This window comes from Camelus dromedarius, chromosome 9 (assembly GCF_036321535.1).
Source record: "Camelus dromedarius isolate mCamDro1 chromosome 9, mCamDro1.pat, whole genome shotgun sequence".
Taxonomy (NCBI): Eukaryota; Metazoa; Chordata; class Mammalia; order Artiodactyla; family Camelidae; genus Camelus; species Camelus dromedarius.
In genome coordinates this window covers 67,735,082-67,747,166 of record NC_087444.1, presented here as the reverse complement: position 1 = coordinate 67,747,166, position 12,085 = coordinate 67,735,082, and the positions used below count along the sequence as shown (strand labels likewise).

The window sequence follows — 12,085 nt, the reverse complement described above, 5'->3', positions numbered from 1 at the left end:
TGAAACTCACTTTCTAGTGTTGAGAACAGTGAGGAATCTAGCATATCTGACACTGAAACCAAGCCCTAAACCGAGTTCATGTTTATGATTAACCTCTCTATCCAAAACTTCATTCCCTTTCTTGTCCCGCCCCTGTTTCCCTCAGGACAGAAGAGCATCAAAGAAAAGGCAGGGCTGAAACTGAGCAGGACTCTGTAGGGCCCTCCCAGGTCCAAAAGTCCTCTGTTTATTGTTTGTAGACAAAGGCTCCTAGGCCTTCCCTGAGTTCTAAAGATCTTAAGCAGTTACTAATTAGGGACGTTTGGGAATGCAGAAACAATGGAAACAGGCAAGAAACAATAGTTCAGTGATAAAAAGAGTCAGAAGTTCCCCCTCAAGGGGTATACATAAAAATCTGACACATATCTTTCAGTTGTTCTGCAGAAACTAAGACCCCGTCCAGGTGAAGGATGGCAATTACATGCTGACCACAAGCAAGTAGACCCCAGAAGGCTGATGATTAAGATTCTCAAAACATCACCACCCCATCCAATCAGAAAAAGGTCCATGTGCTGCAAGCCTCACCCCAAATGTGGCCCTTAAAATCCCTTTCCTGAAAACCATCGGAGAGTTCAAGTCTTTTGAGCATGAGCTGCTCATTATCCTTGCTGGGCACCCTGCAAATAAACACTATGCTTTCCTTTACCACAAGCCCTTGTCAGTAAATTGGCTTTGCACGTTCAGTAACAACACCTGGGGTGGATAATTTTTTTATACCTCCTCCTGTCTACCAAAAAATTATTTTTAATAATAATCATGTAAGAATCATTATGTTATTTGTGCTTTCACTTTAAAATTAATAATTGAAAATGAATAAATTTCCATTTTAAAGATATTACTCAAATTCAGTAAAATATTTCATGTATGAATGAAAATTTGTACTTAACAAATAAAAATATTATACCTCCCAGTTCATACCCTGATTCACTGTTTAAAATTTTAAACACAAAAACTCCAAAAGAACATGTAGAATGACAGAATAATTTCTTCATCTTTATAATCATTGTGCTATAATTTTAATTTCTAATCTATTATTTATGCAAGAATACGTTGAATCACAGACGTTGGAGACTCAAACTGTGCCTGACACAAGCCCAAATGATTCCAAATTGTTATGAACTTATTTTCAAAATGAACACACATAGCTGAGTCTTCATAGGACAGAGGTCAACTGTATATTCGGGAGTTCCCTATATTAACTTCCCTATAGAATATTGTGGCAAGCAGATATTGGACAGCCGCCATGTTTATGGCCTGTATAATCCCTTCCCTTCAAGTGGGAGCAGGACCTGGAACTTGCTTCTAACCAATAGAAAATGGCAAAGGAGGTTTGTGATTACATGACATACGAAACTCTGTCTTTGTGGAACTGGAAAGAGAGACACTCTCCATTGCTGGCTTTGGAAGATATGAGCCATCACATTTGTCAGAGGATCTATGGAGAGGGCCACATGGCAAGGAACTGTAGGTGGCCCCTAGGAGCTGACAGCAAACCCTACTAATAGCCAGCAAGAAAATGAAGACCTTATCCCTACAACTGCAAGCAAGTGGAAGCAGATCTTTCCCCAGTCAAGTCTCTGATGAGATGACAGCCCTGACTGACACCTGAATTGCAGTCTGGTGAGGCCCTGGAGCAGAGGGCCCAGCTAAGCCATGACTAGACTGGATCCACAGAAACTTTGAAATAAGAAATGTGTGTTATTTTAAGCCACTAAGTTGGTGGTAATTAATTACTCAGTAAGAGAAAACTAATACACATACAATTTTTACTAGAGGAGAGAGTAATACAAATATTTAATTTGAAGCTTACATATATATTATTAAAACTCAACAGTATTGCATCAATTGTTCAGTAAGTACACCAACAAATGATTGTTTCCTGGGGGTGGGAGGATTATTTTTATCGCTGATACGGTTTTGAATTTGTCAGTGCATGCTATAATAAAAACTTGGCCAACTTTGGGTCAGTTTTATTACTATTTTAAAATTCTCTACAGACAGTGCACCCCTTTTTGCCTATACCCAAGGTGGACCACCCCTATTTCCCTCCCTTTAGTATACCACTACTTGGAAAACAGACAATAAATAAAATGAGTAAATTATATACAATGTTAAAAGGCAGTGAGTGTTATGGATAAAACATAGAGCCAGGTAAGGGGTATGGGAGTTGCAGTATGAAATAGGATGGTCAGAGGAGCCCTCACAGCACAGGTGACATCTCAGGGAGAAGAAGAAGTGAACCCTGTTGATGTCATTCTAGGGAAGAGCTTTCCTGAGAGAGAGAACAGCTAGTGCAAAGGTGCTGGGATGGGACTGTGCCTGGCATGTTTTCAATTCTCTGGCATATACCTAAGAATGGAGTTGCTGGATCGTATGGTAACTCTAAGTTTAAACTTTTAAGGAACTGCCAGGCTGTTTTCCAAAATAGCTGTTCCATTTTACATCCCCATCATAAGGGTTTTGATTCCTCCACATCCTTGCCAACACTTGGTAGTTTCCATTTTGAGAAAATTATGGCCAACCTACTGTGTGAAGTGGTGTCTCATTGCCGTTTTGCTTTGCATTTTCCACATGATTTTGAGCATCTTTTCATGTGCTTATTGGCTTTTGTGTATCTTTTTTAGAGAAATGTCTATTCAGATCCTTTGTCTATTTTTTAATTGGGTCATCTTACTACTATTGAATTCCATGACTTCTTTATTTTAAATACAAGTACCTACTCAGATACATAATTTGCAATTTTTTCTATCATTCTTTGGGTTGTCTCTTCACTTTCTTTTTTTTTAAACTTTTTTTTTTAATTGAGTTATAGTCATTTTACAATGTTATGTCTCTCCACTTTCTTGATGATGTTCTTTGAAACACAAAAGTTCAAAATTTTGATGGTGTCTAATTTATCTATTTTTTCTTTTCTTGCTTTGCTTTTGGTATCATATCTAAGAGAACATTGCCTAATTATGGATAGTCTTAAGCAGGGGAGGGACAGGGCCAACTAGAAGTTTTAAAGTTTTAAATTAATTCTTGCTCTCACTAAATTGTTCTCGCTAAAATTGCAACCCCACCCTCAATCCATTTCTCTTTCTCTGCTTCATATTTCTCCATAGAACTGATCGTCTTCTAATAAACTGTAATATGCTATACTTACTTATGTTACTGCTTGTCTCCACCACAAGAATGCCAACTTCATGAGGACTGGTCTATTTTGTTCATTGATCTATCCCCATTGCCTAGGGGAGTTGGGGAGGGGGAGACTGGAAATGACCAGACATGGACAGGACCGCTGGATACTATCTGGCATGAGGAGTCTGAGAGAGAGGAAAGAGGGAGACAGATGGGGCTTAAAATCTCAGACGTTATGACAGCAAGTGAATATTTGTTGAATAGAGTGTGTGGATATGAGAGAATGGATGCATGGATGAGTGAATAAATGAAAAAACGAAATAATGATGTGCTGTGAGTACTCTGGCTTGATCTTCCCTTGAAAATAGAATAGGTAACACAGGGGCTCCTGCACGGTCCCTTGCAACCGCCAGAGGGCGCAGACAGGCCGGGTCCCCTAGAGCCCATCCTGGGACCCGCCCCGCAGGATCCAGGACCCGGGAGCCCCAGCCGCCGGGCCCCGGCCCAGGGCTCCGGGACTCCGCCCATACCTAGGCCAGGGACCGCCGCGGGCTTCACCCCGGAGCGCGCGGCCGCGGCCAGTCCTGGCGCTGCAGGCGGGGAAACTGAGGCCCCGGGGGGCTGGGGCGGGGCCGGCCCCCCGGCGAGCCTGAGCCCCCGCCCCCGGCCGGCCCCGCCCCGGCCCGTAAGAGGTCCCCCGGGCGCGAGGCGAAAGCGCACAGCGCGGCGCCGGGGCCGGGGCCAGGACCGCGATGGCAGCTCAGCGGCTGGGCAAGCGCGTACTGAGCAAGCTGCAGTCTCCATCGCGGGCCCGCGGGCCTGGGGGTAGCCCCGGGGGTCTGCAGAAGCGACACGCGCGTGTCACCGTCAAGTATGATCGGCGGGAGCTGCAGCGGCGGCTGGACGTGGAGAAGTGGATCGACGGGCGCTTGGAAGAGCTGTACCGCGGCAGGGTGAGGCGAGGAGGGGTGGGGGACGCAGGGGGGAGTCCCGGACCCACAGACCCCGGGTCCCAACTCCCTACGCCTGGGTGGGGGTCTCTGGTTGCTTGTGCTCGCTGGTGCACGCGCAGCTTCGTTTGCGCAGGAGGACGCACACCCTGGGACTCATGGGCCCCGCCGTCCACCTTCCATTGGCACTCTGCACACACAGAGACGCACGCTTGGGTCCAAACATCAGGGGAGGGCCAGGGTTTTAGCATATGGGAGGTGAGCAGGCAAAGTTAGGGAGCTGGAGTGGCCATATCTGGAGAAAGGCCTGGGTGGGGCGGGGAGGAGGATGTCTTAAAGCCAAACATAGACACCGTGACAGGGAAGATACAATCACATGGAGCCACACAGCAAAGGAAGCATCAGCATTCACAGACGTGCACAGTGACCAGCTATGGCCCCTCACAGACAGTGACAGAAGCAACAGCCACACACAGGCTCTCAAGGACACAAGCTGTGGTCACTTACAGATCAACATATGCTACAGACACAGGCTCTCACCGCCACAATAGCACAGACCACAGCCAAATGCAGACCCAACACAGCAACGGCACCCATATAAAAGGCCTCCAGCTACAGCCATTCTGGAGCTATAGACACACACAGCACCAGCTGTAGCGACTCAGACGGTACAAGCTAGGACAGCTACCCCGACACCCCATGATTCAAGTAACGACCATCCATTATCTCCCAAAAGCAAAAAAGATAATCACGTGTAAACACAATGACAGATGCTGCAGCCACGCACAGACATAAAATAACAGAAATTATAGCTACACCCAGACAGAAAACCGCATAAGCTACGGGCATCACCGACGTACAGTGGCAGACACTGCAGCTGCCCGAGGACACACAGAAGCATAAGCTACAGCCTTCTGTGTTGTCTCATAATTGACAGACAGACATGACCTTTCACTTGAGTCTCTGCTTGAAGTCACACTTCGTACAACACACCCATGTGCAGAACACAGTCATGGGTATCAGTGCACAGACACACGGGACCACAGAGCCTTGTCAGCACAGCACGAAGCAGGAAGAAGCCTGGGCCCCTCGCGATGACATGAGGGCCCTCTGTTCTCAGACTCATGTGGCCTCACACAGAGGGCAGTTGCTAGTTGTAGGTGGCTTCCTATGATGTCATCCTCAGATAGAGGGCACTATAGCTTACCAGGCTCTCCAGGACCCAAGTGACCCTGTGGTCACTTACTGATGAACATAGGATACAATGACACATGGTGGTAAGGCAAACACAGCTAAGCCATAGGACGGTAGTCCCTGTGTAAGTCGCACACGATGTCACGTCCCTCGGCACCCTCGTGCCAGCGCTGGCATCTTGGCATCAGGCTCTGGCTCATACCCAGAGACTCACACAGGCAGGTAACACACTTATGGACACTCCAGAGCCCTGTCTCCATACACAATCCCCGGACAACCCAGTCCTGAAGTCCACAGCAGGGTCAGCAGGACTTTGGGTGGGGGAGGCAAAAAAAATCAATGGTCTCTGGGATCTCTTGCTCAGACAGCTGGGTTTTGTCCCCCACAGGGGTACTAAGCCAGCCAGTATTTGGCCCTTTGCCCCAAGAAGCCATACAAGGGTCCCCCCTCTTGGCTGCTCAGAGTTGGGCTCATGGCTTTTCCCACCCACCTACCCACCTTGTAGGGCCTCCTGGACTCATAAGGGTGGCACTTTGGCATTGGGGGCTGGCCCAAGCACGCCCCTCCCTCCCCGTCCCCTGGAGTAAAGGGCCACCCCTAGCAGGCTCTGGCCTGCCAGCTCCCCTCCCCTGCACCTAGTGCTTAAATTTTCCCTTGAAAGGGCAGAGCCAGCCCCTCTCCTGAATCCCAGAATCAGACATTCCAACACTCGACCAGGCCTGTTTCCCGTTGTGGGAACTGAGGCCAAGAGGAGAGACCTGTGCCAGCATCCGAGACTCCTAAGGCCCAGAGGCCAGCATCCCAGCTGGTACCGGCTCCCGGGCCTCTGTCAACCCATCTGTCACCCCTCCCCCCAACACCCAGATGTCCCGCCTTGGTGGTGCTGTCCCTGACTGCCACATTATTGCTCCAGAACCTGCCAGCTGGGCCCTGGGGCCCCCAGGGCTCCTTCAGAGCCCTGGACAAAGGCGGGGGAGGGAGGGGGGAGGGACCCTGACTACCCTTCCCTCCTGGCCTTAGGAGGCAGACATGCCTGATGAGGTCAACATCGATGAACTGTTGGAACTAGAGAGTGAAGAGGAGAGAAGCCGGAAAATCCAAGTAGGTGGAAGGGAAAGCCGTCCCCAGCCCTCTCCCCTGCACCTCCCTAAAAATCACATCCACAGTTAATGTGTTCATCGAGCACGTCCTATGTGCCAGGCACTGTTTCAATTGCTTTATACTTATTAACTCATTTAATCCTCACAAAACCCTAGAAGGGTTTATTATCTCCGTTTCATTGTTACTGCTATTATCTCCATTTTCCAGATAAGGAAGATGAGGCCCAGAGAGATTCAGTCACTGGCTCAGGATCACACAGCTCAGAGAGAGCACAACTGGGAGTCCAAGCCAGGTGGTCTGGATGCAGTGTCCTTGCTCTTTAGGCCTGTGCTCTCCCAGAGGCAGGAAACGCTGTGTGACCTTCTGGCCCTCTCTGGATCTAGCGCTGGTCCTGGTGCTGAGTTTCTTGACTCAACCCTGCCCCCAGTTGCTCTATAAGACCCTCAAGCCTTGTTCCTCCCTTGAAGCCACATGGGAAGTCCACCTGGAGTCTGACTTCCATTTTGTCTTGCTGCTGGGGGGCTTTGTTGAGAAAAGGAAGGGGTTGGAAGGGCCTAGATGTTAGTCATTTACTATTTTCTTTTCTTCTCTCTCTTTTTTTTTTGCGGGGGATCTTTAGGGACTCCTAAAGTCGTGCTTGAACCCCACAGAGGTGAGTTTTCCATCCCCCATCACAGGCCCTCTTCTGCCCTCTGGATCCTGATTGGGGTGGGGGGGGGTGGTCTCCAGGGAGGAGGGCAGAAGCTGGTGGTGCCCAGGACCTGCAGAGGGAACTCTGGGGAGCCCTGTCTCACTCACAGCCCTTTCCCTATCTCCAGTGGTGTCTTTTGTCTTCATCACTCCTGTCCTCTCTCTCCATCTGCCACGGGGACTCCATTATCTCCTTCCTGCTGAGACGCTCCCCCATCTGTCTCCTATTTCTGTCTGTGCTGTGCTCTGTGGGCCGGCTCAGCCTCCACCACCCTGGGGCTCCCTTCCCCACCTCTCCAGGGGCCCTCCATCCTTTCAGTCTCTGAAGCTCAGAGGCCCAGCCCCTCCCACTTCCTTCTCTGCTTTAAAAGGGAAAAATATTCATGTTTCTCTAACCAGCTCTGGGCTGCCTATCGGACAAACGTCACTGTGTGTCTGTCTGCCCTAGAGCCAGCTCAGGCCTCTGTCCCCAGGGACCTTCCTGGTGATCTCTTAGCCTAAGAAATATCTCAGTGTCTCTCTATGGCTCTGTTTCTTTCTCTATTCCTTTGTCTCTCCCTCTCTCTCTCTCTCTCTCTCTCTGTCTCTGCATCTCTCTGTCCCTGCATCCATATCTCAGTCTCTGTCTCTCTCCATCTCTGTCTCCCTGTCTCTGGTCTCTGTCTCTTTCTCTCCCCACCTTGCATCCTTCTCCATCTGCAGCCTCTACCCCTCCTTAACTCCACCTCCACCCCTTCTCATTGATCAGGAAGTGGGAGAAAGAGGGGCCCAGGTCCAAAGGGCTGGGCTGGGCAGGGAATGCCCGCCCCTCCTCTTGTTCTCAGTGCCCCCTCTCTGTCCTCAGGACTTTGTCCAGGAGCTGCTGGTGAAGCTGCGAGGCCTCCACAAGCAGCCAGGCCTCCGCCAACCCAGTCCCTCTGGTGACGGCAGCCTGAGCCCCCTCCAGGACTGTGCCCGGACCGCACCTCCCTGACCCTCTCTGGCTTCTGTGACCCCCTCCCTCCCTCTCCGTCCCCTCCAACCCCCAACACTGTCCTGGCTTGTTTGTAAGTTGTATTTAATGGTTCTGTAACAATAACACTGTGTGCCTGTTTTTCCTCTCCTGGTTGCTGTGGGAGCAGCCCTGAGCTCCTCCCCCCGCCTCCCTCTCTCCGGCTGCTTCTCCTCTGGTCCAAGCACCCCGGCTCCCGGACAGATGGAGAGTCATTCTGCAGCCAGAGAGCATGAGAACAGGCCCTGCTGACCTCACACCCCTGGGACTCATATCCTGTCCACCTCCCCCAGCCTTGGCCCAGTCCCAGCAGGCAAGGCCTCAGCGTGTGGGTGGCACTAGGGGGGCTCCTGTGGGGGTGACCGCCTGTGATCCCTGGGCCACAGGAGATGCACAGGATGGAATGTGCCTGATATAACCACAGCGCATGTGAACAAACCATTCATCTACTCTGTAGATTTTATTGGGCACCTATTGTATGCTTAATAGGGCCATAGGTATTGAGGCCACAAAGATGAGCAGAAGGTGGTCCCTAGCATCCAGGTGCTCACACACTGGTGGGGAAGAAGAGCCTGTGGATGGAAGTTTAGAGCAAAATGTGCGAAATGATCCAAGATACTTGTGAGCCCAGGGTGTGGGAGGAGCCATTCACTTGTCAGGTGGTGAAGAAATCTTGGAAGGCTTCCTGAAGAAAGTGACATCTCGGCCAGGGTTTTATTTTTACTTTTTTTTCCCTAGTGGGAGAGGTAATTAGATTTATTTATTTATTTAATGGAGGTACTGGGGTTTGAACCCAGGTCCTCATGCATGCTAGGCACGCACTACCACTGAGCCATACCCTCTCCCTAGGCAGGGCTTTGAAGGATGCATAGGGGTTGTGTGAAATGGGTACCCATATCTGAGGACTCTGAACTGGTGGATGGAGGAATTGACATTAGGGCTGAGCCAGGGAAGAGACCAAATATTGGCAGGCCCATTTACCAATTAGGGTGGACAAGTCCCCCAGAGATGGCTCAGGGACGCCCCCTGGGCTGGGGCATGCTCATGCTGGAGTATAAGGGGGCCCTGAAGACTTTCAGGGGAAGGGCTAAGATTTCAGAAGTGGGTAGTAGCTGTTCATTATTTAAACAGTAGGTCTGTTTGGGGCCAGTGGTCCCAGCTGTGTACAGTCAGGGGATGGAGTGGGGCTGTGGCTGTGCTAGGCCTGGGGCTGGGCCAGAGCTGGGGTACCTTCCCCCAGAGCAAAGCACATCTCCCACCTTGCCTCTACTGAATAAACAGGGATCCCACACCCCATGCCCATCCCGTGCCACTCAGCAGCCCTGCCAGGATCAGGCACCCATCCCAGGGGTCTGAGGTCCAGGCTGGTAGGAAGAGAAGCTGACCTGGAAGAAGAGGGACATCCATGATCACCTGGTCCATCCAGCCCTCAGGTGACTTTGCTGTCCCCATGCAGACAGACCTCAGGCTCCCAGCGCCCCCTCCTTCCACACAACTGTATAGAGAATGTAATGGAGGAATCTCTCCTTCTGGCATTCAAGCAAAGTCTTGTGTGTGCCATGTGCTGGGCTTCTCAGTTTCCTCATCTGGAAAATGGGGTCTTCATGGATGAGGAAACTGAGGCCCAGATTAGTGATGTCACTTGCCTAAGGTCACTCAGCTGGGAAGTGGCACTGGGCTTCAGTCCCAGGCGTTACGACCCCAGAACCCAACTACTTCTACACTATAGTGTCTCTAATAAACCATAGCGATGATTGCTATTCTTCAGTGGCAGGAAGAGGTGGACTAATTTATACTGAGGTGTTAATGACTGCTGATGGCTCACTGAGATATTATCTAAAGAGCAATACAATTTGAGAGCAAGGCTACCACCAAAGGATTGGGAAGCAGCATACTATAGCAGATAAGATCATGGACTCTAGGGTTAGTGCCTGGATTCAAATGCCATCTGACCTACTTCCTTGCTATGTGGTCTTGAGCAAGTCACTCAACCTCTCTGTGCCTCAGTTTCCATATCTGTAAAATCAAGATGATTATAATAGTACCATTTCCCAGGGTGGTTGTGAGGTTTAAATGCACAGATCATAGACTAGTGTCAGGCACATAATAAGCATTGTTATCACCCTTATCATTGCAGGGAGGGCTGGACTGTTAGTTCCTGACAGCCACCATCCCTGGCCAGCAAGATGTTCCTTGGGAATGCTGAATTACAGGCCCTCAGATAAGGAAGTTTCACAAGGGGCACAGTGTACCTGACACACCACCTGGCAATGTGGCCACATTCACCTCACCCTATCTCCCAGGGTCTGTGGTCTTGTTTCCCACTTAGCAGCCAAATAATGCTTTTTCGCGTTCACCTTAGTCTCTACTCACCCTGCTCCTTTCACAGGCTTCCTTTGGCTTCTGAAGAGAAACCGAAGTGCCCCCCTCAACTCCCCACCCCATCACCTGTCATCACTCTGCCTTCATCCCTCTCCTCTCTGCCCTTCACCTGCGCTACTATCCCCTTTCTCACCTTCACTCCTACGGGGCTTTTCCCGTCCAGGACCCACGGACGTTTCCTCTGCCATGAGCTCTCTGCCCAGAGTCCCTCATCACTTAGATGAAATTCTGGACAGCTGTCCTTGAGCCCTTCATCTATGGAGCCACCCCTTGTCACTATCCTGTCACAATAATTTATTTTCCTTACAGAATTTAATTATGTATTAGTTTGATTTATTGTCTGTCTATCCTCCTCAGCTTTCAGAATATTAACTCCTTAGGCATGGCTGTATTCCTAATGTCTGCCACAGTGCCTGGCACACAGTAGGTGCTTGCCCAATAATAGCGCCTCCTGCTGGCCACATTCTCCGTGCACAGTAACCCTCCTCGAATAGAAGTGAGGCCTCAGCGCCCCCTACTGTCTATATCAGTTGGTTTTTTAGCTACACCCCAAAGGTCAGTTACTCCAGGGCTGGTCAGTTAGCGTATAAGAACTGACTAGAGAGGTAGCTCCTGCGAGGTACTCACCCATCTTTGATCAACACCAGGGGCTTTGCTAATTAGAATGATAAATATTAGAAATGGGCTGGCATTGATGATACGATTGGCCAACATGTTTTAGAAATACTCACTTTCAAAATAGAGCAGGGAGGCTCTTCATGAAGGATGGATCATGGTTGATTTAGAATAAGCCTACAAGAATCAGTAACATTATTGAAAGTCAGCCCTTGACTCAAGGGTTGAAGAAAATTAATAAAATAATATATATAAGAAAAAAGAAAAAAGAATCAATATTATTTCAGTAACTCCGTAATAATCAATTAAAACACAATTTAAACAACTGGTGGGGTCCTCTGTAGCAACCAAAACTATAGTTTATCTAATAACTTAATCAAATATACATAAGGCCTTGATGGAAAAAAACATTAATATGCCTATAAAGGATATAAAAGATAATCTGAAAAAATTGAGACCACCCATGCCTCTGCATAAGATCTCTGAATATTAGCCACATGTCAGTTCTCTCCAAATCAGCTGATAAATTCAAAGCAATCTCAATCAGAATTCTGGATGGATTTTTTTTGAGATGCTTGATAAAATCTTTTTTTTTAACTTTGTTTTTATTTATTTTGGGGGGGAGGTAATTAGGTTTATTTATTTTTATTTATTTTTTAACAGAGGTACTGGGGATTGAACCCAGGACCTCATGCATTCTAGGCATGTGCTCTACCACTGAGCTATACCCTCCCCCCGATAAAATCTATTCTAAAATTTGTATGAGGAATAAAGGTGTACAAATAACTAAGTCAACATTAAAAAGGAAAGAGGGGAGGGCTTGCTTTATTAACTACTAAGCTACATGGCAAAGCCATGGTAATAAAAACTATGGTATTGAGGCAGGAACAGATGAACAAAGCAAAGGAACAGAACAGAGTCACAGGCAGACACTGGCATGTCTAGGGACTTCACAAAACGATAGAGGTGACACTGCCATTCCATGGGAAAGGATGGATTATTC

At 48.8% G+C, this 12,085-nt stretch overlaps 1 protein-coding gene and 1 non-coding gene across 2 annotated transcripts; one reads left to right on the top strand and one right to left on the bottom strand.

The window, feature by feature from the left end:
* Nucleotides 1-3,708: 3,708 nt before the first annotated feature.
* PPP1R14A (protein phosphatase 1 regulatory inhibitor subunit 14A) lies at nucleotides 3,709-8,172 on the top strand. Its single transcript, XM_010989363.3, has 4 exons — nucleotides 3,709-4,112; nucleotides 6,324-6,404; nucleotides 7,024-7,056; nucleotides 7,939-8,172. The coding sequence occupies exons 1-4, from the start codon at nucleotides 3,912-3,914 to the stop codon at nucleotides 8,065-8,067; spliced, it is 444 nt and encodes a 147-aa protein (XP_010987665.3). The 5' UTR covers nucleotides 3,709-3,911; the 3' UTR covers nucleotides 8,068-8,172.
* Nucleotides 8,173-11,742: 3,570 nt separating this feature from the next.
* Nucleotides 11,743-11,815, bottom strand: TRNAS-AGA (transfer RNA serine (anticodon AGA)). The gene has a single exon. It is a non-coding gene; the product is annotated as a tRNA-Ser (tRNA).
* Nucleotides 11,816-12,085: the final 270 nt, after the last annotated feature.